The sequence below is a fragment of the Oncorhynchus masou genome, chromosome 29 (assembly GCF_036934945.1).
Source record: "Oncorhynchus masou masou isolate Uvic2021 chromosome 29, UVic_Omas_1.1, whole genome shotgun sequence".
Lineage (NCBI taxonomy): Eukaryota > Metazoa > Chordata > Actinopteri > Salmoniformes > Salmonidae > Oncorhynchus > Oncorhynchus masou.
The window spans coordinates 76,508,159-76,532,754 of record NC_088240.1 but is presented as its reverse complement, the minus strand read 5'-3'; the positions used below and the strand labels follow the sequence as shown (position 1 = coordinate 76,532,754).

The 24,596-nt window shown below is 42.8% G+C and overlaps 2 protein-coding genes across 9 annotated transcripts; one reads left to right on the top strand and one right to left on the bottom strand.

Annotated features, from left to right (window-relative positions):
• Positions 1 to 30: 30 nt before the first annotated feature.
• On the bottom strand, positions 31 to 9,171 carry LOC135520593 (uncharacterized). 5 transcript variants are annotated; one of them, XM_064946256.1, is made up of 7 exons: positions 9,098 to 9,171; positions 3,556 to 4,431; positions 2,439 to 2,580; positions 2,218 to 2,349; positions 1,105 to 1,356; positions 783 to 949; positions 31 to 685 (listed from the first exon to the last, which is right to left on the bottom strand). In XM_064946256.1, the coding sequence occupies exons 3-7, from the start codon at positions 2,578 to 2,580 to the stop codon at positions 542 to 544; spliced, it is 837 nt and encodes a 278-aa protein (XP_064802328.1). In that variant the 5' UTR covers positions 3,556 to 4,431; positions 9,098 to 9,171; the 3' UTR covers positions 31 to 541. The 5 variants fall into 5 exon arrangements, with proteins under 5 accessions (XP_064802328.1, XP_064802326.1, XP_064802327.1 ...); XM_064946254.1 differs by lacking the exon at positions 9,098 to 9,171 and adding an exon at positions 8,701 to 8,786; XM_064946255.1 differs by lacking the exon at positions 9,098 to 9,171 and adding an exon at positions 8,442 to 8,652.
• Positions 8,751 to 18,757, top strand: LOC135520591 (tumor necrosis factor receptor superfamily member 1A-like). 4 transcript variants are annotated; one of them, XM_064946248.1, is made up of 10 exons: positions 8,751 to 8,878; positions 9,556 to 9,669; positions 9,987 to 10,110; positions 13,045 to 13,170; positions 13,370 to 13,519; positions 13,672 to 13,753; positions 14,251 to 14,309; positions 14,514 to 14,695; positions 15,003 to 15,114; positions 16,978 to 18,757. In XM_064946248.1, the coding sequence occupies exons 2-10, from the start codon at positions 9,604 to 9,606 to the stop codon at positions 17,265 to 17,267; spliced, it is 1,191 nt and encodes a 396-aa protein (XP_064802320.1). In that variant the 5' UTR covers positions 8,751 to 8,878; positions 9,556 to 9,603; the 3' UTR covers positions 17,268 to 18,757. The 4 variants fall into 4 exon arrangements, with proteins under 4 accessions (XP_064802320.1, XP_064802317.1, XP_064802318.1 ...); XM_064946245.1 differs by having other exon boundaries at positions 13,367 to 13,519; XM_064946246.1 differs by having other exon boundaries at positions 8,852 to 8,938; positions 13,367 to 13,519.
• The last annotated feature ends 5,839 nt before the right edge of the window (positions 18,758 to 24,596 follow it).

Genomic DNA, 24,596 nt, shown 5'->3' with positions numbered 1-24,596 from the left:
CAATGAATACAGGTGATGGGGCGATTGTATGACATTACAGTAGGCCTGTAACATTTGTGATTCTGTTCTTTATTTAAAATACAGCACTGTATGTTTTAAACAGCCACTACTGTGTAAGAGTAAACATTGGCATAAAGCATAGATACAGCAAAAATCAGAATTGTAATGAAGGTGTAAAACATCTTCAACATAAACATGTACAGTACATGTATTCAGCACACAAATGTTTGTGTGTGTGTGTGTGTGTGTGTGTGTCTGTCTGTCTGTCTCTCTCTGTGTCTCTTGTTCACTCTTCATTTCTCACTCTCTCAGCTCTTTCTCGGTCACAGACTCCCACTCCCTCTCTCATCTTTAGCCTGTATCTTCATACTACAAAGTGTCTTTTTGTCCTATTTTCTTGTCCTTTCTGAAAGTCCTAGATACAGAAGCCACTGCATTAAACCAATACAGCAGCCTGTCTAGCCTTCAGGTTAGTTTCACTTCAATGGGAATGTGAGATAGTCTGTGTGTCTCCCGGGTCTCCCAGCTCGCTTGGGAGTTCTCATCCTCTCCTTCGACACCCACTTCCTCCATCATACGTCCAGTAGCAGCTCTGGCTTTCCACACACTTCCTGGACCGGCATGGGCACTTCCTCTTCCGCTGTGCTCTGATTCGCTGGAGTAGTCTTTTTGGAAGACCAGAAGCCTGATGGACCAATAAGATGAGGGTTCGGTCAAATGTGCGTGTATATGTATTGTGTTCACTAGAACTACAGGACAGATCAACAGTGACGTGGACTTACTGTTTGTTGAACCAATCCATCGTAGAACAGGTTTGAGCTTTGAGATGGCAACAAGGCAGGTGAGCAGTAGACACACACACACTGCAGACACACACACCGGGAGCCACTTGCTATCATCTGTTTGTGTGTGTATGAGAGAGCGGGAGGAGTGGAGAGAGGGGTCAGGGCTGTACACATGAACACCGGCATTGTTTTGGGTTTTGTGAGAGAGAGAGAGAGAGAGAGAGAGAGAGAACTATGTAGCTCTCATGGCATTTTTACATGTCACTTTGAACACTTTCAGGCCATTTTCATAATTTGTATCCAATGTATTGTAGTTTACCTTGGTTTGGATTTGTGATGGGCCCAGTACCATGCTTGGTGACAGGTTTAGGTCTATGATTATGGATAGCTGCAACCAAGTGGTTTGACACTGTAGCTGGCATGATGGGAGGTGTCGGTATGAGTTTGGGTGTGTTCGGGCTGGGGATCTCCTCACAGTCCAGACAGGTGCCACTGCCTCTGCAGCGGTAGCCTGGTTTACAGCTGCACACATCATTCTGCTTGGTGGAACAGCGAGATACATACTGCAGCTCTGTAACGGAACACAAGTCATAGGTGGTCTATTTGTCTGTGTGCCTTCATGTATACTGACTTTGACATAGTGTTTTTGTCACGTAGTCAAACACAATCTGAAATCATGCCTGAATATGATGAAATAACTCATCTTCTAAATGACTCATAGGACCTTGTTGAATCAGCTTTTGACTCACAACGAAATGAAGTGTATATTACCGTCTGACCCCACCCTTCTCACACACACACACACACACACACACACACACACACACACACACACACACACACACACACACACACACACACACACACTCGACTAGAGTGAATGACAGTTCAAATGTGTTCACTGAGTCTGTGACTACTCTCAAACCTCTCACCTCTATTTAAAAATAGTTAATCTCTATTTTTGTCCCCCACTACACTCGATGACAACGATGTAATGAGAATGTTTTGTCAGCTGTACTTTCCAATGTTTATCTTTAAAGTAAAAAGGTTATTTCCACCGGTGAGATATCTGTCTACCACTAACCCCTCCCACTGTCCCCCCCATCCCATCATCACTGATATCCTTGACATTACTTGGTAGACATGCCATCCCTTCTGCCCTCCAGGCCTCCCAACCCTCCTCTAGTCCTGGGTGGGTGAGTCAGTGTTTCTCAGTGCCCCCCTCCCCTGCCCCCTCTCTCTCTGACTGTGTCCCACCATGGTACAGTGAAGGGGGAAATCCCTAGCAGGCTGTGTTTTCATCTGTAAAGTCCTTCATAACTATGACTTAGAAAAACAGGTGAGTAACAGTTTTAGACAGACAAACAAGACAAGTATCAGTGCCAATCATATTTTGCTGGAAATGTATAGATACACACACACACACACTTACCACTCATGCTGCAGCCATCGCAGGATTTGCAGCCTATGTTGAAGTTGTAGCTGTCTGAGTAGTAGCCGCTGGTGCAGTTAGTACACTGGGTCGGGCTGTTCTGACCGGTGCAGCGTCCCACCATATGCTGACCTGTAAAGGGCAACATATTAAATTACACCTGCACACACACACACACACACACACACACACCTGATAAAAGTATTTTTCAAATGGCTTACCTGGTGGACACTTGTCGCAGCACCATTGGCTTACATGCAGTGGCCAAGCATACTGTTTCTCGTTGCATGTGAGGGATTGGACAAGAGAGAGGAGAGAAGGTAGGGATAGAAAGATGTGGGTGATCCACCAGAAGAGATGCATCTGAGAGGGATGAAGAGAAAAAGAGGAAGACAGTCAATATTTTACAAGAACTTCACAACAGACATTGAGTGTACAAAACATTAGGAACACCTCCCTAATATTGAGTTGCACCCTCTTTTGCCCTCAGAACAGCCTCAATTCGTCAGGGCATGGACTCTACAAGGTGTCAAAAGCGTTCCACAGGGATGCTGGCCCATGTTGACTCCAATGCTTTCCACAGTTGTCAAGTTTGCTGAATGTCCTTTGGGTGCTGGACCATTCTTGATACACACAGGAAACTGTTGAGTGTGAAAAACCCAGCAGCGTTGTAGTTCTTGACACACTCAAACTGGTGCACCTGGCACCTACTACCGTACCCTATTTTTAAATGCACTTCAATCTTTTGTCTGGCCCATTCACCCTCTGAAAGGCACACGTACACAATGTCTCAAGGCTTAAAAATCGTTCTGTAACCCGTCTCCTCCTTATCTACACTGATTGAAGTGGATTTAACAGGTGACATCAAAAAGGAAATCATAGCTTCACCTGAATTCACCTGGTCAGTCTATGTCATGGAAAGAGCAGGTGTTCCTAATGTTTTGTATACTGCAGTCAAAGATATCATCCAACAATATATTATCAAGAGAAAGTATTGCAATGGCAGGACATTATCGTAGACTCAAACAGTAGCTGTAAGAGACAGTAAAGGACATGAGAAACGGGAGACCACCTAAAGTAGAAAACATGATACAGACTCCAGACAAAACACCTACATGCTGACATTGAAAAACGAAGCGATGACATAAACACGTCCAACTGTATGTCATTATAGATACATTAAGCAAGGACTCTAACGACAGACCTGAACAAATGTGTTTCAGTAGGGAAGTGTAGAGTCTGACTGTATACCATTATAGATGCATTAAGCAAGACCAGGACTCTAATGACAGACCTGAACAAATGTGTTTCAGTAGGGAAGTGTAGAGTCTGACTTACCGTGTCTCAGAGAGAATGAGATAGATGTGACTCTGGACCCTCTGACTGTGTGACTGAACTGGTTATCACAGTGTGTCAGAGTATTATTCAAAAGATGAGTCATAAGGTAAACTGCCATTTCAAGATTCCTATCTCTCTCTCTATGACGACCCCCCTAGTTCACTCTGAGCCACTGTGCCGCTTAAAACCCTAAACTTGCCCATCTTCCTCCCTCTTTCTTTCCACTGCTGTTTGTCTGTCTCTATTTTTTCATCAAAAACGGTGATATTAGGTTCCAAAACAATCTTAAGACTCTCTTATGTCCGTCTGTCTCTCTCTCGCTCAGTTGCTTTGATAATAAGGTAACTTCAGAGTGATATGACTACATTACACTCATCTTAGGACCAGTCATTTTCTTCACTGTAAGCAGCAGCCGTTCTTATTTAAATTCACCGTCCAGTCAAACATACTCAGATCAGACTGAGAGAAATGACATTGACATTCTTTACAGACATGTACACAACAGGTTTTTGAGCTCCATTGACTCTTGTGGGTTAACTGAATGTCATATTTTGCCTATCATTGTGTGTGTGTGTGTGTGTGTGTGTGTGTGTATGTGCGCGTTGGGTGAATGTGTCTGCACCTGTGTGGTGTGTGTGTGTGTGTGTGTGTGTTTCAACCATATGCAGCCGTCTCTTTGTCAGAGGTCACGTGGTTTCATTGACTCTGTGGTCTGCTCCTTCTCAACTCAACCTGGATTTTCACAGAAGCCAAGCCACATCACATGACCCTGGGTGAACTGTTACAGCCCAGAGAGCAGCGGCAGGGACGACCCTCTCCCTCCACCTTCGCCTCAGGCCTCTGAGGATTCACTATTCATACAGCATACACAGATTTCTGTAACAAACAGAAATGAATGGGCTGAGCCTCAGAGTCTGCAGAAACAAACAGTTGTCAACCAAAAAAACATGATTGATTCTCATGAATGTTTCTCCAGGATTTTCTTATTATATGTTTTCCATTGGCTGAAGGGTACATTTAGTTTATTTTTATTTTACCCCTCTACTACCCCCCCCCCCCCCCCCCTTCGAAACCTCGTTTGGTTTCCATGTGCCATATATTTCTCAATTGTGCTGTGATGTTTTACAAAAAATGTTTACCTTTCTAATCGTATATTATCCACAGATTGTGAGCTAAAGATAAACCTTTCCTATGAGTATTATTGATTGACTGACTATGGCTTTTCCAAATCGCCCAACACTGCTATTTGTAAGGTTAATTTTATTTGCATGTTGTGATTTTTTTTAAACAATTCCTGAACCTGTGACCAGAAACAAGCTACATAGGGTCAGTACCAGAATAAATGATCTATTGATTCTATCTCTTCGCAGCAAAATCTACAGAGCTGAGATTGTTGTATGCCCCATATATATATATATAGTATTCTGTTGGTGGCAAGAATTTTATATAATCATTTAAACTGAAAAACTCCAAGTGTTGAATCAAGTGCAGTTTTTTGTACCAGTTCATAAACCATATGCCATGGAATTGGTACATTGAAAAGCTTCTCCCATTTATTTTGCAACCTGCAGCTGTCAAATGTTTGTCCTCAGATGAAACTGGTATAGTATTCTATTTATGCCAGTTCCTTTCAGCCAATTTGTATCTTTAATATATGGCAGACAAACAAGTTCCCTACCTTCTCCCTTTTCCACCTCTGTTTTGAATTCACCAATTTGTAAGTCGCTCTGGATAAGAGCGTCTGTCAAATGACTTAAATGTAATCTAAATGTTTTGTGGTAGTGCTGCAATCAGTTGGTTGTAAGTTTGGATTGAGCAGACATTCCCAAATACTCCTCCGTTTCTATTCACAATACCATTAATAAATATAATACCAATTTTAAACATTTCCATAAAGAATGTGTTTTAATTCATCAGTATATTTGAGTTTAAATCATAACATTTGTTGTAATATATGTTCTATATTTTCTGGAGGATTAAACTGAAATTGTAACCAGCTTTGTATGGCTTGTTTAAGAAAGGACAATAGTTTAAACAAAATTTCATTTTCAATTAGTTGTAAATGAGAAGCTCTAACCTGTGTAAAGGATGAGCCTTTCGAAAAAAGTATTAAAAGTATTTACCTCTATGGTTGCAGAATCTTATCTATTTTTTTAACTTTTGTTTTTTGAGATGTGAATACCAAGTATGTCTACTTCACTATCATCCCATTTGTACTATTTTACATCTGGGGTTGCTGTAGATAACTGTAACCCATTGTATAAGAGATTCACCTAAATTAAAGTAATCCAGGCATTTATATATCAATATATATCAATTCAAACGCCTTTTCAAGATCTGCTATGAAGACCAGGCCTGGTATCTTTGATGTTTCATAATGTTCAATTGTTTCAAGTAATTGTCGTATATTATCTCCAATATATCGTCCATGTAAAAAAAACCTGTCTGCTCAGGATGAACAATATCTGGTAAAAGCTTTTTAATTCTATGCATTTCGCCAGGATTTTCGCATCGTAACACTGAAGTGTTAGAGGCCTCCAGTTTTTTAAATGGACTGGATCTTTATACTTACCACCTGGGTCCTGTTTTAGTAGTAATGAAATTAGACCTTGTTGAGTACCTGAAAGTCTACCATTTGTATAAGAGTAATTAAAACATGCTAATAATGGATATTTGAGTACATCAAAAAGTTCTACTGGTATACTGTCAAGCCCTGGTGTTTTTCCGAACTGAAAAGATTTTATTGCCTCAAAAAGATCATCTTCTCTGTAAGTTGGCCTTCACACAGGTCTTTCTGTAAATTTGTTAATTTTACATTATTATTAGGAAAGAAATTCTTACCGTTAACATCATTCAGTGGAAATGGAGGAGACTTAAAAAAACAAACATAATTTAAATATTTTGCTTTCCCTTTCAAAATATCATTTGGTGAATCATGGATGACTCCATTTGTAACAAGTTTCTGTAAATACTTTTTGGTAGAATTTCTATGTCGAAGATTCAAGAAATATTTTGTGCATTTTTCACAATTTTCCATCCAATTCGCTTTATTTTTGTAATACATTACACTTGATCGTTCTTGAATAAGTACCTCCAATTATTTTTGTTTTTCCTCTAAACTATTTTGTGCCTCTATAGTACAGTTTGCATTACCATCTACCTGTGCTGTTACTGCCTCTATTTTCCTTTATTCGTCTAATCTCTTTTGACCTAAACTGCTTTTGTTTTAATGGTGAGTATTGTATTGAATGGCCTCTAATAGTACATTTGAAAGTGTCCCATACAATAAGAGAATCTGCTGTACCTATGTTGTACAAAAATAAGTAAATTATGAATTATTTTGTCTTAGTAAAGAACAAATTGTCATCTAATAGGCTTTGATTCAATTTCCAATGTCCACGTAGTTTGTAGAGTGATTTCCTTTACAATCCATTCTGGTACTTTAAAACTGTATTATAATCTCCCACCATAATAATAGATTCTTTCAATGCTTGTATTTTTCAAAAAAGTGTGGATCATCATTATTTGGCCCATATGGATTAATTAGCCAGATCTGTTTTTGGTCCAATAGCATATTTAAAATAATACAGTTTCCTTGCGGATCTGTTTGCACAATTGGATCAAAATGTGTATTAATTAGTATAATCACCCTTGAGTGAGTGATAAAGAAATGGATAAGTATGATTAGAGCTGTGAAGCTTTGAGAAGGAAGTGGGTTCTGAAGAAAGGAAGTAGGTTTTGAAGAAAGGAAGTACTTCTCACTGCCGAGCAAACAGATAAACACAGGTAACAGAAAGATAAGGCAGATTATTTATTTATATATATATATATATGAGAGTGGGGTAAGTTGAGCCAAAGGGTTAGTTGTTTCTAGGAAACCATACACAAAATGAATCATGTGACCAAATATTTAGGAAGAGGTCATCATTTCATAGTCTGTGAAGGAAAAAAACACATGGAAAAAGCAGCAAGCAAGTTAGGTCCAAAAAACAGATTTTCATAAAGTCAAATACATTTATTGTGATATAGGTTTCATGATGCCAGTTATAGGCTAGTTTTAAAGTATATAGGGGAGGACGGGATGGTGGTAACAGCTGGACTGGAATCAGTGGAATGGTATCAACGACATCAAACACATGGTTCTTTTTTTATTCCATTCGGCCATTCCAGCCATTATTATGAGCCGTCCTCCCCTCAGCAGCCTCCACTGGTTTTATACATCAGTTGTGGTCTCTATAAGCTACAATATGAGGTCCTAAACGTAGCATGAAAGTGCACCCTTGCACCCGGTTAAATTACCATTTAAAGTACCATTATTATTGTGTATATATAATGTATGTTGTCCATCACTAGCAGCACCATATCACCAAGTAAAGTTCTGAGTGTGTGTAAATGTACTAGGCGAATAACGGTGATTCTGATTTGGCGAGGGGACAGTTGAGCCAACGGCTAATCAACACACCCCATACAAATGATGATTACATTTAGTCCGTTTTATGCATAATATGAATAGTATTTTGAAGACGCCTCGCATTTGAGTGATTAGTCAAGTTTAATGCCTTCCTCGGTTGAGTTTTCTTCCCCGGTGTAATACAAGGTATTATCGCTGGGATATGAGGTTACACGTAAATGTTTTAAAATGTACAGTTAGAAATGTTTCCCTATGCGTAGGCTACCCTGTCCCCATACTCAATTTACTCCACACCCGAGGTAAATTGAGACAAGCTGTTTTCAAAAGGGTTATGTTTACATGCATTCTGCTTATTTCCAGAGATACACAACTTCCAGAAATAAACGTTGATATCTTCAGATATACTATATATTCCCTTGACGTAGTGATGCTAAATGTAAAAAAAAAAAAAAATCGCCCAACATACCCCTCTCACCTGTTGCTCCAATAGGCAATAGGCATTTTTAGCATTATGCTACATCCCGATTTAGAAACAACCCCCCAGGCACCTTGCAGGTGTTTCAATTGTTGTTTTTGTATACACTTGGAAAATGTCTCGTGACCCATAGGCGCACAGTCTGCTATTGCTCAATCGAGTTACATAAGTATTTAACCTACTACCTATGGCGTAACCTGTATCATGCACTGCAATTCGGACTTCCTTAAAGCCTGGGTGCGGTGAAGCAATGACTTACGAGCATGACGTGTCCATTTTCCCGTTTGAGTCCGCCCCCTCTCTAGAACCCGCGACTTAACACCCTGGCGTCTCTTGGGAGATTGGAATGTATTTCTTAAACTTTTACTAAAAATAGATTTTAATTTTGGAGACTCGACTGCATCACTATTTGTCATGTAGGAGCGGTTTTGATCAAGGTAACTCTCCGCCTGTAGTTTTGGGAAAAGAGATTGATATCGGACCTCTGCGGCTAAACGGTGGGCGTAAACTACAGTGAAATCGAAACAAAATACGTTTTCTCGGTTATCATTGTAGCTTTAGCGGAGTTTATTCTTGAAATAGATATGAACTTTGTATAAATTAAAATGCATAGCCCAGCTGTAACGTACGTCCCGGAAAACCGGAAAATAATTTACCTCAACTTAAATGGGCTCCCGACTGGCGCAGCGGTCTAGGCACTGTATTTCAGTGTTAGAGGCGTCAGACATCCAGGTTCGAATCCAGGCTGTATCACAACCGGGCATGATTGGGAGTCCCATAGTGCCGCACACAATTGGCCCAGCAACGGTGTAGGCCGTCATTGTAAATAATAATTTGTTCTTAACTGCCTTGCCAAGATAACGAACGGTTAAATTCTTAAAAAGTTAATTAGTTAAATTCTTTTCCGAGACTAGGCTATGCATTTTAAACCATACAAGTTCATATCTATATAGCCTTGACATGGTAGTAAAAAGTTATTTTTGAACTTAATACTGATTCATATTGACAACATTTTCTTTGCACTAGAAGAAAGGTAAGTCAAGTAGGCCTAATTTGTGAAAGCATTATGAAGAGAGTTTTGTCACACGTTTTACCCCATCTCTCCTTTCTGCAGGTGTTGTTCTTTTAAAGATGGTTTTAGTGAGAAGAGTGGTGTGAAAGAATGGACGTCTTGAGAGGGAAATGGAAGGAAAAATGCATTCTGAACGTTTGCGCTCTGCTCATATTGGTAAGAAACTTTAACATGAACAGATGCATAATGCAGAGTCCTTTACCAATAACATAATGCCCCATCTAGTCATAATTATTTCTCATCAATACATCAATCAACCCCCACCAACTCATCAACTGTCAAATTTGTCAATTATGCACACCATTCAATTCAGTGTTAATACATTATTAAATCAGTAAATAAATTAATCAATCATTTCAGGAATAGGCCTATACAGTGTCCTGTCAATCAGTTATCAAATATTTTCAGTAATTACATATGACTGGTATTTGATTGGATCTGTTCTATAACAACAATGTAATGTAATGTTGCAGTGCTGGTCAGTAGACCCCTCCCTCTCGGCACCACCACCTCCTGATAGGACCCCGGAGTTTCAATGCCCTGAGGGGAGTCATTACCACACTGCTAACGGGACATGCTGTCGAAAGTGCCATGAAGGTAGGCCTTCTGTACTGTACTATATTACACTGCACTTATACAACTGCGCCTTTCCATTCCCGAGTGTAACATGGCTGTAACTTATACTTTTCCATACACTATGCATTGAGTTAAAGATCAAATCCGCATTAAGGGAAACAGTGCCACTGTTCACCCCAGAACGAGGGTAACTATATGTCCCGGATTGTGCCGGACAGTCCCTCATTTTTCCCACATCCCACAACCAAATAATCATGTCCCTTATTTTATCAACAAATTAAAACACTACTAATTTAGAAAAAATGTTTGTTTGTCCCGTATTTCATTGACTTCATATTATTTGATGAGAATTGACATTCCAACCTGTCTCTTGCAGTCATGTTGCCCTTATGGCAATATACTAAAGAAACGTCCTCTCACTGTCAATTGCGTTTAAATAAACTTAACATGTGTTGAATCTTATGTTCATTGACATTTTACAACTGAGACATAAACTGAACAAGTTCCACAGGCATGTGACTAACAGAAATGGAATAATGTGTCCCTGAACAAAGGGGGGTCAAAATCAAAAGTAACAGTCAGTATCTGGTGTGGCCACCAGCTGCATTAAGTACTGCAGTGCATCTCCTCATGGACTGCACCAGATTTGCCAGTTCTTGCTGTGAGATGTTACCCCACTCTTCCACCAACGCATCTGCAAGTTCCCGGACATTTCTGGGGGGAATGGCCCTAGCCCTCACCCTCCGATCCAACAGGTCCCAGACGTGCTCAATGGGATTGAGATCCAGGCTCTTCCCTGGCCATGGCAGAACACTGACATTCCTGTCTTGCAGGAATGAACAGAACAAGCCATTTGGCTGGTGGCATTGTCATGCTGGAGGGTCATATCAGGATGAGCCTACAGGAAGGGCACCAGATGAGGGAGGAGGATGTCTTCCCTGTAACGCACAGCATTGAGATTGCCTGCAATGACAACAATCTCAGTCCGATGATGCTATGACACACCGCCCCAGACCATGATGGACACTCCACCTCCAAATCGATCCCGCTCCAAAGTACAGAGCTCAGTGTAACGCTCATTCCTTCGACGATAAACGCAAATCCAACCATCACCCCTGGTGAGACAAAACCGCGACTCGTCAGTGAAGATCACCTTTTGCCAGTCCTGTCTGACGGACAGGTGACGTTGTTGCTAGTGATGTCTGGTGAGGACCTGCCTTACAACAGGCCTACAAGCCCTCAGTCCAGCCTCTTTCAGCCTTTTGCAGACAGTCTCAGCACTGATGGAGGGATTGTCTGTTCCTGGTGTAACTTGGGCTGTTTCCGTTGCCATCCTGTACCTGTCCCACAGGTGTGATGTTCGGATGTACCGATCGTGTGCAGGTGTTGTTACACGTGGTCTGCCGCTGCGAGGACAATCAGCTGTCTGTCCAGTCTTCCTGTAGCGCTGTCTTAGGCGTCTCGCCGTACGGACATTGCAATTTATTGCCCTGGGCACATCGGCAGTCCTCATGCCTCCTTGCAGCATGCCTAAGGCACGTTCACGCAGATGAGCAGGGATCCTGGGCATCTTTCTTTTGGTGTTTTTCAGAGTCAGTAGAACGTTTTCATAACTATGACCTTAATTGCCTACTGTCTGTAAGCCGTTCCACAAGTGCATGTTCATTAATTGTTTATCGTTCATTGAACGTTGAGAATGGGAAACAGTGTTTAAACCCTTTACAATGAAGATCTGTGAAGTTATTTGGATTTTTACGAATTATCTTTGAAAGACAGGGTCCTGAAAAAGGGATGTTTCTTTTTTTGTTGAGTTTATATCTTAAGGATGTGGTGCTGGTGATGTTAAAGGGGAAATCTACAGTAGCTGCCTGAATTTTTGGACTTAATTAATGATATGTACCCAGTGATTTTTGAAGAATATACTGTAACTAGAAATGACTCATGAGCTTAGTTGAACTGTCGTACCCCATCAGAACCCAAAATATAAGCTTGTTTTACTCAAACAAAGTGAATCTAAACAAACAATGTATAGTCTCAACATGGTTAAAACTATAATTTTGATATCATGGATGGTCAGTCCTTGCATAGCTCTGTCTATGAATTTGAGAGTGGTTACATTCCCCATCCCTCAACTTTTTTATGATTTCTTATTTTTTCAACTGCTGATGGACGCTTTTAACACTTCTCCAATGTTGTTGAGATCTGATATTCTGCACAGCGCAAGAAGAAACGTAGGCCAATGTCATATCGTCAACCAATCACATTATCCAAATATTTTCGGGGCTTAATTCCAGCTAAACTTGGAGAGGACAGTTACCTACTGGTATTTACAAAAAGCGTGCATCTAACGAAGAGCTAGAAAGTAAGTAAACCGCTGTATTGGACTGAAAGATATAAGGTCATTTCATCAAACTCTCCATGCTCATTCGTTGCTCATTCAACATATTTGATGCTCCTTCACTCAATTCTGTTTCAAAAGTCTCTTTTCTTTTCTGCTGAGAGGAACCAGAAATGTTTCATTGGCCAAATATTCCCAGATTTCCATACAAAACAGCCACATAAGTGATATCTTGTTTCTGGATCACCAAATTTTGCACAAGGCAAAGGAGAAGGCTAGGTGTGCTTCAATTGGCTCGTTCGGTGCAGCGGGGGAGATGTGTGCCTCTGCAGAGGTGTCAGAGGGGGAAAACCTATGTTTGCAGTAACTTGTTGTTGTAATATCCTAAATGGATGTGGCAGTTCCACCAGTTAAGGATTCCAGCTTTAAACAAAAACCTTTTTTCAAGATTATACTCTTATTGTCTTACCTGTCATCTGGCCTAACATACTGTTTACTATATTTGTCACTCTCTAATCTAGTTTTAGCTCTGTATTACCAGGTTTTACAGTAAATAAATATGCTGGATTGTGTTGCCCCCCCCCCACCTTAGAGTATGTATGCCTTGTGTTCTCCAGGGTTTAAGTTGAAGGAGGACTGCACTAAAGAGGGTGAGAGCCAATGTGAACCCTGTAAAGAGGGCAGGACATACCTAGAGAGGAGTAACTACGCCAAGAACTGCCTCCGTTGTACAAGCTGTGATGGTACTATACATCTATTTAGAAAAACGTACAATTTACAACAACATGCCTTTTTTTTTTTTTACAAAATCCATTTTAAAAAATGTCATCACTATAGATGGTCTCAGTATGATATGATAACAAATGCCTTCTCTCTCTGCCCCCCCCCCCCCCGCATTCTCTTTCTCTCTGTTCTTGGCTGTGTTGTTCCATACACCAGTAGACAATGAGGAAGAGGTGTCGCCATGCAAGAAGAGTAAGAACACAGTGTGTCGCTGCATTGAAGGCTTCTACAAAAAGAGAATAAACTCAGTAACACGGGAGTGCCTCCGTTGCAAGACATGTGGACCTGGTGAGAGAGAAACGCAACCATGTGAGTTTGTCTTCATAATGTTTCACGTTTTTCCACCCAACCTGGTGTTTACTTATGGATTACACAGTATAATGGTTATTACATAATAAGGGCAACCCTTTTTTTGTTTTGTTGTACTATTTGTTTGTGTTTGTGTGTACTGTTGTTGACAGGTACTCCAGAGAGCGATAGAGTGTGTGAATGTAAGGATTTCCGAAACAAGAAAAACAACAGGAACTGTCTTCCATGCCAAAAGTAAGTATTGGCTTGTCTGTTAAAACTCTTGGGTTTGTCTGCTTTATGAACATTCTGCATGTAAATGGGAAGTTTAATAGAAATTGTCTGCAACGTTGTGCAACAAACTTCTTTCCGTGGGTGAGTTAAAAGACAGAAGTGTTTTGCCATGTCAGCTGTTTTGTGGTCACACCGACCCTGGTCCTGGAGACCTACAGTCTGTTGCTATGTAAGGTTGGAGAAGGTCATCATGTCCAGGCTTTAGTTCCCGCCCAGCACTAATACACCTGATTCACCCTAATTTACTGCTCATCAAGACCTTAGGCAGTGCTGACCACTGATAAAGCGCTGGTCTCTTCCAGTGTTCTGTCTTTCCGGAGGGGGTATGCTGCAACAGGCCTGAATGGTTCTTCTGTAGAGCTGTTCTTCACATGACTCAATACTAATCATTTCCTCTTCACAAATGGGCCACTTCCTCTTCAATAACATACAATTTCCTCTGTGTATCTTCTCTCCAGTTGTAGATCAGCTGACTGTCAGCAGGAGTGTGCTTCAGGCACAGATCCCACTCCCAAACGTGAGTTTCTGATACTTTGTGGCTGGGTTCTGGCTAGAAACATAGTTTGTTTATTTGGTGGGTAACAAGGTACTTTGAAACTTTTTTTTGTTATGCTTAAATATATTGGAATTAGACTGTTTCAGTAGTGGCTTTTTCACATTTGCCATAAGGGCTGCAGCATGTATTCATCCTCTCACTCTGCATGTCTGCACCTCTTTCCAGCTAAAGACACTGGATGGGGTGTTTGGTCTCCCTACCTGTTGGCTGCGTTCGGCTGTGTTTGTGTGGTGCTGCTGGTGGTGATGGGGATCATGGGCGTACTAGTGGTCCGACGGAAACCGAAGGGGTCTAACACCTTTCTCTCTGCTGAGATCACCTCTCAGGTCTCTGAGACGTCTACTCGGGTGAGACACATCTCTGACCTCTCACCTTTGACCCCTGACATCTCGTATTTCACCTCTGGCCTGACTGGACAAACCCAATCTGATAAAAACCTTTAAAGGGTTTTATTGGAGAAAAAATAGATACCATTTCAACTACTGTTTTGAACACTCAAGAGCATTTATAGACTGTTTGCACCATAGTGATGGGAGGAAACCAATAGGATTTCCTTTATTGATTGTGTTGTGCTCCCCGGGTTTAGGATGTACTGGGATCGGATGCAGTTCTATATAGTAGAATTCTGATGTTTTCCATTTTCTGTGATTGTAGAGGCTGATCCAAGAGGCCCCGGAGAACGTTCTCAACCAGAGTATCCCAGTGTGTGAGTGTGAACAGGAGCTCCTCAGCAAGCTACCGGACTGTGTCCCCAAGGAGATCAAGAGTAAGTGTGTGTGTGTGCATGTGTGTGGATGCGAACGTGTCTGGGTGCACATGTTTTCCTATCTTATCCGGACTAGAATGTCCTGACGAGTCATCAGAATGTTCTGACAAGGTAGGACAACAAGAACAATTCTGAAAAGGTGAGCATTTTTAAAGGTTAGTGCTGGGAGTTAGGGTAGGGTTAAGGTTAGGGTTAAGGTTAGGGTAGGGTTAAGGTTAGTGCTGGGAGTTAGGGTAGGGTTAAGGTTAGGGTTAAGTTTTCTTGAATGGAAATACATTTTTACTCCCCCAAATGTTCTGAAAATTCACAAAAACCAAGCTTTGTGTGTTGGAATGTGAAAGTTTTTTTAGATACACTACATGGCCAAAAGTATGTGGACATCTGCTTGTCAAACATCTCATTCCAAAATCATGGGCGTTAATATGGAGTTGCTCCCCCCTTTGCTGCTATAACTGCCTCCACTCTTCTGGAAAGGCTTTCCACTAGATGTTGAAACATTGCTGCGGGAACTTGCTTCCGTTCAGCCACAAGAGCATTAGTGAGGTTGGGCACCGATGTTGTGCGATTAGGCCTGACTCACAGTCGGCGTTCCAATTCCTCCCAAAGGTGTTCGATGGGGTTGAGGTCAGAGCTCTGTGCAGACCTGTCAAGTTCTTCCACACCAATCTCAACAAACCATTTCTGTAAGGACCTTGCTTTGTGCAAGGGGGCATTGTCATGCTGAAACGGGAAAGGGCCTTTCCAAACTGTTGCCACAAAGTTGGAAACACAGAATCGTCTAGAATGCCATTGTATGCTGTAGAGTTAAGATTTCCCTTCACTGGAACTAAGGTGCCGAGCCAGAACCATGAAAAACAGTCCCAAACCATTATTCCTCCTCCACCAAACTTTACAGTTGGCACTATGCCTTCGGGCAGGTAGCTTTTTCCTGGCATCCACCAAACCCAGATTTGTCCGTTGGACTGCCAGATAGTAAAGCGTGATTCATGACTCCAGAGAACTCGTTTCCACTGCTCCAGAGTCCAATGGCGGTGAGCTTTACAAATCAAATCAAATGTTATTTGGCACATGTGCCGAATACAACAGGTGCAGACATTACAGTTAAATGCTTACTTACAAGCCTTTAACCAACAATGCTTTAAGAAGTTCTGAAAAATAAGTTTTAATAAAAAGTAAAAGTAACAAATAATTAAACTGCAGCAGTAAAATAACAATAGCAATATGTACAAGTAGGTAGAGTTAAAGTGACTATGCATAGATAATAAACAGAGAGTAGCTGCAGTGTAAAAGAGGGCTCTGAGTAGTCCTTTGATTAGCTGTTCGGAGTCTTATGGCTTGGGGGTAGACGCTGTTATGAAACATTTTGGACCTAGACTTGGCACTCCGGTACCGCTTTCTGTGCGGTAGCAGAGAGAACGGTCTATGACTAGAGTGGCTGGAGTCTTTGACCATTTTTAGGGCCTTCCTCTGGCACCGACTGGCATAGAGGTCCTGGATGGCAGGAAGCTTGGCCCCGGTGATGTACTGGGCCGTACACACTACCGTCTGTAGTGCCTTGCGGTCTGAGGCCGAGCAATTGCCATACCAGGCAGTGATGCAACCCTCAGGATCAATCAATCAAATTGTTGACCAGTTGAGCCGGGCAGCTCTAGTGGGGCATAAATTTTTGCGAACTGACTTGTTGGAAAGGTGGCATCCTATGGCGGTGCCACGTTGAAAGTCACTGAGCTCTTCAGTATGGGCCATTCTACTGCCAATGTTTGTCTATGGTGTCCACGTACTTTTAGCCATGTAGTGTATATTGAACTCTATTTGAATCTCTCTCCCCTCCTATCACCCCTCTCTGTTCCTCTCGCCCTCCAGTCTCTGAGTTGATCTACTCTGTGTTGGACCAAGTCCCTCTGCGTCGTGTGAAGGAGCTGGTGCGTTCGCTGGGTGTGAGTGACATCGTGATAGAGAGGGCTGAGAATGACCACCTCCGGGACACTAAGGAAGCCCAGTACCAGATGCTGAGGGTCTGGGCTAATGGAAGTGCCCAGGGAGGGGGAGGGGTGCTAGCACGCCCTCTACTGTACCACCTGCTGGATAAGCTGAGAGACATGGACCTGGGAGGGACTGCAGAGGAGCTGGAGACCAAGTATGGAGATCAGTAGAAGGAGAGAGATGCAGACTGTATAGACCATGTATGGAGATCAGTAGAGGGAGAGAGATGCAGACTGTATAAACCATGTATGGAGATCAGTAGAGGGAGAGAGATGCAGACTGTATAGACCATGTATGGAGATCAGTAGAGGGAGAGAGATGCAGACTGTATAGACCAAGTATGGAGATCAGTAGAGGGAGAGAGAGAAGATCAGACACTTCCCCTGGTCCCTGACCTCACTTGTGTAGACCTGAGAGAATAGGATTGGTACAGTGTAAGCAATATGGTAGGAGTTCCACCTGGTCCAGATCTGATAGACTAGGTGGAAGTGATGCCATGCTTTCACAATATGTCATGATCTATTAATAATATATAACCTTTTGGCAGTGAGCCTGATTATTGATTGCCAACTGTAACTTATACTGTTCTCATGTTTTTTTTGTTGCTCATTCAAACCAATGAGTGAGGAATTGTACTATACAAAGCAGTTTTAGACAGTGCTGTTTGTAAAACAGGCAAACTTGTAATGTGTCACACACAGGTATGAGAACCACACTAAGAATTGAGTTAAATGGCGTGTTTAGAGTAATACAGATTTAACACCCATCCTATAGTATTACAGTTCTATATTACTGAGTATTAGGTGGCAACAGGTAGCCAGTAACTGAAAGGTTGCTGGTTTGAATCCCTGAGCTGATAATGTGATAAAAATCTGTCTGTGCCCTTGAACAAGACACTTAACCATAATTTCCCCTGTGAATCGCTCTGGATAAGGATGCCTAAAATGTAAATGTCAAATGTATTGTTTACTGGTGTTGCAGTAGTACTCAAGCTAATATTTAGATGGGGAAGATTAAAACTATACAGGTTCCTGTCTCTATCTTGCATTAATCAACCACAAACATATCAAAAGATATTAGCATTATATGTCATATTTGAAGTCTTTGTATTGGTTTGTATATGGTTATTAATACTGCATAGGAGGATGGTGTATATTTGAATGGTTCTTTGATAAGTTGCTGCTTGGGTGTGAAGATCAAACTACTGTCGTTTTGCTGTCTTTTACTACTGTCTTGATGTACATATTCTTGTTTTACAAAATAGGTTAGGTATGTATCAATCTGTCATATTTCTTCTCACTCTACCATATTCACTGTACTATTCAATCACACCCATCCAGGTTGTCTCTCTGCTGTGGTTTTGGATCACCACAAGTGATGTGATTCTTATAGTTGTGTCAGTACTGTTAGGGCACAGGCAGGTCTTCTGTAGGTGTTATCCCTGAGTTATTGACATTCCTTAAAGCCCCATCATCATGCTGCCATTATTCAGGATCACTTAGTCAGAGGACACACCTGTCACTCTGCAGGGCTGACTGATCTCTGGGAGACTAAACATGGAAACTAGGGATGGATAGAGTGGCAAGGAAAAGTATGTGAACCCTTTGGAATTACCTGGACTTCTGCATAAATTGGTAAATAAAATTTGATCTGATCTTCATCTAAGTCACAACAATAGACAAACACAGTCTGCTTAAACTAATAACACACTAACAATGACACATTTTCATGTCTTTATTGAACACACCGTGTAAACATTCACAGTGCAGGGTGGAAAAAGTATGTGAACACTTGGATTTAATAACTGGTTGACCCTCTTTGGCAGCAATAACCTCAACCAAACGTTTTCTGTAGTTGCGGATCAGACCTGCACAACGGTCAGGAGGAATTTTGGACCATTCCTATTTATTAAACTGTTTCAGTTCAGCAACATTCTTGGGATGTCTGGTGTGAACCGCTCTCTTGAGGTCATGCCACAGCACCTCAATCGGGTTGAGGTCAGGACTTTGACTGGGCCACTACAGAAGGCTTATTTTCTTCTGGTGGAAGCCATTATGTTGTTGATTTACTTCTTTGTTTTGAGCTGTTGTCCTGTTGCATCACCTAACTTCTGTTGAGCTTCAATTGGCAGACAGCCTTACATTCTCCTGCAAAATGTCTTGCTAAACTTGGGAATGAATTGTTCCGTCTGAGAGCAGGCTGTCCAGGCCCTGCAGCAGCATAGCAGCCTCCACCATACTTTACAGTTGGGATGAGGTGTTGATGTTGGTGTGCTGTGCCTTATTTCTCCACACATAATGTTGTGTTCCTTCCAAAATACTCAACTTTAGTTTCATCTGTCCACAGAATATTTTGCCAGTAGCGCTGTGGAACATCCAGGTGCTCTTTTGCGAACTTCAAACGTGCAGCAGTGATTTTTGTTTGGACAGCAGTGGCTTTTCCTGTGGTGTCCTCCCATGAACACCATTCTTGTTTTCTGTTTTACGTATCGTAGACTCGTCAACAGAGATGTTAGCATGTTCCAGAGATTTCTGTAAGTCTTTAGCTGACACTCTAGGATTCTTTTTAACCTCATTGAGCATTCTGCTCTGTGCTCTTGCAGTCGTCTATGCAGGACGGCCACTCCTCGGGAGAGTAGCAGTGCTGAACATTCTCCATTTTTAGACAATTTTGTCTTACCGTGGACTGATGAACATCAAGGCTTTTAGAGATACTTTTGTAACCCTTTCCTGCTTTGCCTGGTGTCAACAATTCTTAATCTTGGGTCTTTTGTTCGCGGCATGGTTCACATCAAGGCAATGTTTCTTGTGAATAGAAAACTCAAATTTTGTGAGTTTATTTATTTAAAAAATATATATAATTTATTTATATATATATATTTAGAATGTTGCTTCCAATGTAATTGTCTGCATCATTTCCAATCCCCCATATTTTTTGGTAAATATATATATATATCCATACACGCATGCATACATATACACATACAGTGGGGCAAAAAAGTATTTAGTCAGCCACCAATTGTGCAAGTTCTCCCACTTTAAAAGATGAGAGGCCTGTAATTTTCATCATAGGTACACTTCAACTATGACAGACAAAATTAGGGGAAAAAAACTCCAGAAAATCACATTGTAGGATTTTTAATGAATTTATTTGCAAATTATGGTGGAAAATAAGTATTTGGTCAATAACAAAAGTTTATCTCAATACTTTGTTATATACCCTTTGTTGGCAATGACAGAGGTCAAACGTTTTCTGTAAGTCTTCACAAGGTTTTCACACACTGTTGCTGGTTTTTTGGCCCATTCCTCCATGCAGATCTCCTCTAGAGCAGTGATGTTTTGGGGCTGTTGCTGGGCAACGCGGACATTCAACTCCCCCCAAAGATTTTCTATGGGGTTGAGATCTGGAGACTGGCTAGGCCACTCCAGGACCTTGAAATGCTTCTTACGAAGCCACTCCTTCATTGCCCCGGCGGTGTGTTTGGGATCATTGTCATGCTGAAAGACCCAGCCATGTTTCATCTTCAATGTCCTTGCTGATAGAAGGAGGTTTTCACTCAAAATCTCACAATACATGGCCCCATTCATTCTTTCCTTTACACGGATCAGTCGTCCTGGTCCCTTTGCAGAAAAACAGCCCCAAAGTATGATGTTTCCACCACCATGCTTCACAGTAGGTATGGTGTTCTTTGGATGCAACTCAGCATTCTTTGTCCTCCAAACACGACGAGTTGAGTTTTTGCCCAAAAATTCAATTTTGGTTTCATCTGACCATATGACATTCTCCCAATCTTCTTCTGGATCATCCACTTTTCTTTAACCATTTATGTTCTTTAATACAGGGCCGACATACAAGTTCCTTACTTTTTCCCCCTTCTACTTGCCTCTTCCATTTTTGTGGTAATGCTGCATTTAATTGATTGTAATTTTGGGTCGAGCAGACATTTCCATATGTCTGTGTTAGCTGCATGTGTGACAACTCCACCAGTCCTATTTTTTTATTTTTTTTTATTTTACCTTTATTTAACCAGGCAAGTCAGTTAAGAACAAATTCTTATTTTCAATGACGGCCTGAGAACAGTGGGTTAACTGCCTGTTCAGGGGCAGAACGACAGATTTGTACCTTGTCAGCTCAGGGGTTTGAACTCGCAACCTTCCGGTTACTAGCCCAGCGCTCTAACCACTAGGCTACCCTGCCACCCCGAGCTCATTCACTAAAATTATACCTTTTTAAAAAATTTCTTCGACAAATACAGTTTTTTTAATGAATTAGTATATTTGAATTTAACCACAATATTTGTTGTACTATTTGTTCCGTCCTTTCAGGTGGATTAAACTGAAATTGCAACCAACTTTCTAAGGCTTGTTTAAAAAAATAAAGATATTTTGGAGATGATTTCCTTTTCAAACAACTGAAAGTGAGCAGGTGTCATCTGAATGAAGGGAAAAAGGCCCTTCCTGAATATAGGATGAGACATTTGTACCAATTGACAAGAGAACCAGTTTGGATTGAAGTATAACTTTTGTATGACTGATGCCTTTAGTGAGAGGTCTAATGCTTTAATATTGAATAATTTCTGCCCACCGAATTCATATTCGTTATACAAATAGGCCCTTTTAATTTTGTCTGGCTTGCCATTCCAAATAAAATGGAATATATCATTTAAAAGCAGGTCACTGGGTGTAGGTAAAACCATAAGCAAATAGGTCAACTGTGATATAACTAGGTAAACTGTGTTATTAGTTTAAGCAGACTGTGTTTGTCTGTGACTTAGATGAAGTTCAGATCTAATTGTACAACCAATTTATGCAGAAATCCAGATTATTCCAAAGGGTTCACATTTTTTTCTTGCCACTGTAGATAGATGGCACTCAAGTTTAGTTTTTAATGTCAGGTGCACAAGTACAGTGAAATGCCATGTATTGGATTGTATGATATTAGACAGCACTTTTTAACATTGAATTGTTACAGGTGATTTTACTAAAGACAAACTATGTTTTATTCTCAAATCATATACAGTATATGCAGGCATTGCTTTGTTTGATTAAGGTATGAACAAATTTGATCAATTGTCTATATTTTTAAATAAAGAATATCTTGTAAAATGACCTGGTATGCAGTTGTTATTATGACTAAGTGTTAGATAATGTTCTATTCAGTGTATGACTGTAAGTGTTAGATACTGTTCTATTCAGTGTATGACTGCAGCATACATTATGTATAGCTTTGTTTTCTTGCTCATTAATTGCATGTCTGGCTGTGTGGTCTGTGTGTGATTGACGGTGTAATGGTGTGTATAACATCTGGTATGTAGTCTCTGCATTCCTCGACGTAGCATTAACTTATTAAACTATACTTCTCACGCTCCCTCTGTCTTTTTTGCTCTCTTTTTATCGTTAGCCCCCTCTCTCCCCCCCTGTCTCTTCACCTGTCGCCACATCCCCTCTCTCCCCCCCTGTCTCTTCACCTGTCGACACATCCCCTCTCTCCCCCCCTGTCTCTTCACCTGTCGCCACATCCCCTCTCTCCCCCTGTCTCTTCACCTGTCGCCACATCCCTCTCTCCCCCCTGTCTCTTCACCTGCCGCCACATCCCCTCTCTCCCCCTGTCTCTTCACCTGTCGCCACATCCCCTCTCTCCCCCCTGTCTCTTCACCTGTCGCCACATCCCCTCTCTCCCCCTGTCTCTTCACCTGTCGACACATCCCCTCTCTCCCCCCTGTCTCTTCACCTGTTGCCACATCCCCCTCTCTCCCCCTGTCTCTTCACCTGTCGCCACATCCCCTCTCCCCCTGTCTCTTCACCTGTCGACACATCCCCTCTCTCCCCCTGTCTCTTCACCTGTCGCCACATCCCCTCTCTCCCCCTTGTCTCTTCACCTGTCGCCACATCCCCTCTCTCCCCCTGTCTCTTCACCTGTCGCCACATCCCCTCTCTCCCCCCTGTCTCTTCACCTGTCGCCACATCCCCTCTCTCCCCCTTGTCTCTTCACCTGTCGCCACATCCCCTCTCCCTCCCTGTCTCTTCACCTGTCGCCACATCCCCTCTCTCCCCCCCTGTCTCTTCACCTGTCGCCACATCCCCTCTCCCCCTTGTCTCTTCACCTGTCGCCACATCCCCTCTCCCCCTTGTCTCTTCAACTGTCGCCACATCCCCTCTCTCCCCCTGTCTCTTCACCTGTCGCCACATCCCCTCTCCCTCCCTGTCTCTTCACCTGTCGCCACATCCCCTCTCTCCCCCTGTCTCTTCACCTGTCGCCACATCCCCTCTCTCCCCCCTGTCTCTTCACCTGTTGCCACATCCCCTCTCTCCCCCCTGTCTCTTCACCTGTCGCCACATCCCCTCTCTCCCCCTGTCTCTTCACCTGTCGCCACATCCCCTCTCTCCCTCCCTGTCTCTTCACCTGTTGCCACATCCCCTCTCCCCCTGTCTCTTCACCTGTCGCCACATCCCCTCTCTCCCCCTGTCTCTTCACCTGTCGCCACATCCCCTCTCTCCCCCCTTGTCTCTTCACCTGTCGCCACATCCCCTCTCTCCCTCCCTGTCTCTTCACCTGTCGCCACATCCCCTCTCTCCCCCCCTGTCTCTTCACCTGTCGCCACATCCCCCTCTCCCCCCTGTCTCTTCACCTGTCGCCACATCCCCTCTCTCCCCCTGTCTCTTCACCTGTCGCCACATCCCCTCTCTCCCCCTGTCTCTTCACCTGTCGCCACATCCCTCTCTCCCCCTGTCTCTTCACCTGTCGCCACATCCCCTCTCTCCCCCCATGTCTCTTCACCTGTCGCCACATCCCCTCTCTCCCCCCCTGTCTCTTCACCTGTCGCCACATCCCCTCTCTCCCCCCCTGTCTCTTCACCTGTCGCCACATCCCCTCTCTCCCCCCCGTCTCTTCACCTGTCGCCACATCCCCTCTCTCCCCCTGTCTCTTCACCTGTCGCCACATCCCCTCTCTCCCCCCTGTCTCTTCACCTGTCGACACATCCCCTCTCTCCCCCTGTCTCTTCACCTGTCGACACATCCCCTCTCTCCCCCTGTCTCTTCACCTGTCGCCACATCCCCTCTCTCCCCCTTGTCTCTTCACCTGTCGCCACATCCCCTCTCTCCCCCTGTCTCTTCACCTGTCGCCACATCCCCTCTCTCCCCCCTGTCTCTTCACCTGTCGCCACATCCCCTCTCTCCCCCTTGTCTCTTCACCTGTCGCCACATCCCCTCCCCCCTGTCTCTTCACCTGTCGCCACATCCCCTCTCTCCCCCTGTCTCTTCACCTGTCGCCACACACCCCTCTCCCCCCTGTCTCTTCACCTGTCGCCACATCCCCTCTCTCCCCCCGTCTCTTTACCTGTCGCCACATCCCCTCTCTCCCCCTGTCTCTTCACCTGTCGCCACATCCCCTCTCTCCCCCTGTCTCTTCACCTGTCGCCACACCCCTCTCTCCCCCCTGTCTCTTCACCTGTCGCCACATCCCCTCTCTCCCCCTGTCTCTTCACCTGTCGCCACATC

Excerpts from the sequence above, each read along its gene's own strand:
- LOC135520593 (XM_064946253.1), bottom strand. Across the intron at positions 2,350-2,438 it reads CTGCGACAAGTGTCCACCAG|GTCAGCATATGGTGGGACGC; the intron begins GTAAGCCATTTG and ends TGCCCTTTACAG. Across the intron at positions 950-1,104 it reads CATCACAAATCCAAACCAAG|CCCTGACCCCTCTCTCCACT; the intron begins GTAAACTACAAT and ends TCATGTGTACAG.
- LOC135520591 (XM_064946245.1), top strand. The coding sequence starts at position 9,604 with ATGGACGTCTTGAGAGGGAAATGGAAGGAAAAATGCATTCTGAACGTT. Across the intron at positions 10,111-13,044 it reads CTGTCGAAAGTGCCATGAAG|GGTTTAAGTTGAAGGAGGAC; the intron begins GTAGGCCTTCTG and ends TGTGTTCTCCAG. Across the intron at positions 14,696-15,002 it reads TCTCTGAGACGTCTACTCGG|AGGCTGATCCAAGAGGCCCC; the intron begins GTGAGACACATC and ends CTGTGATTGTAG.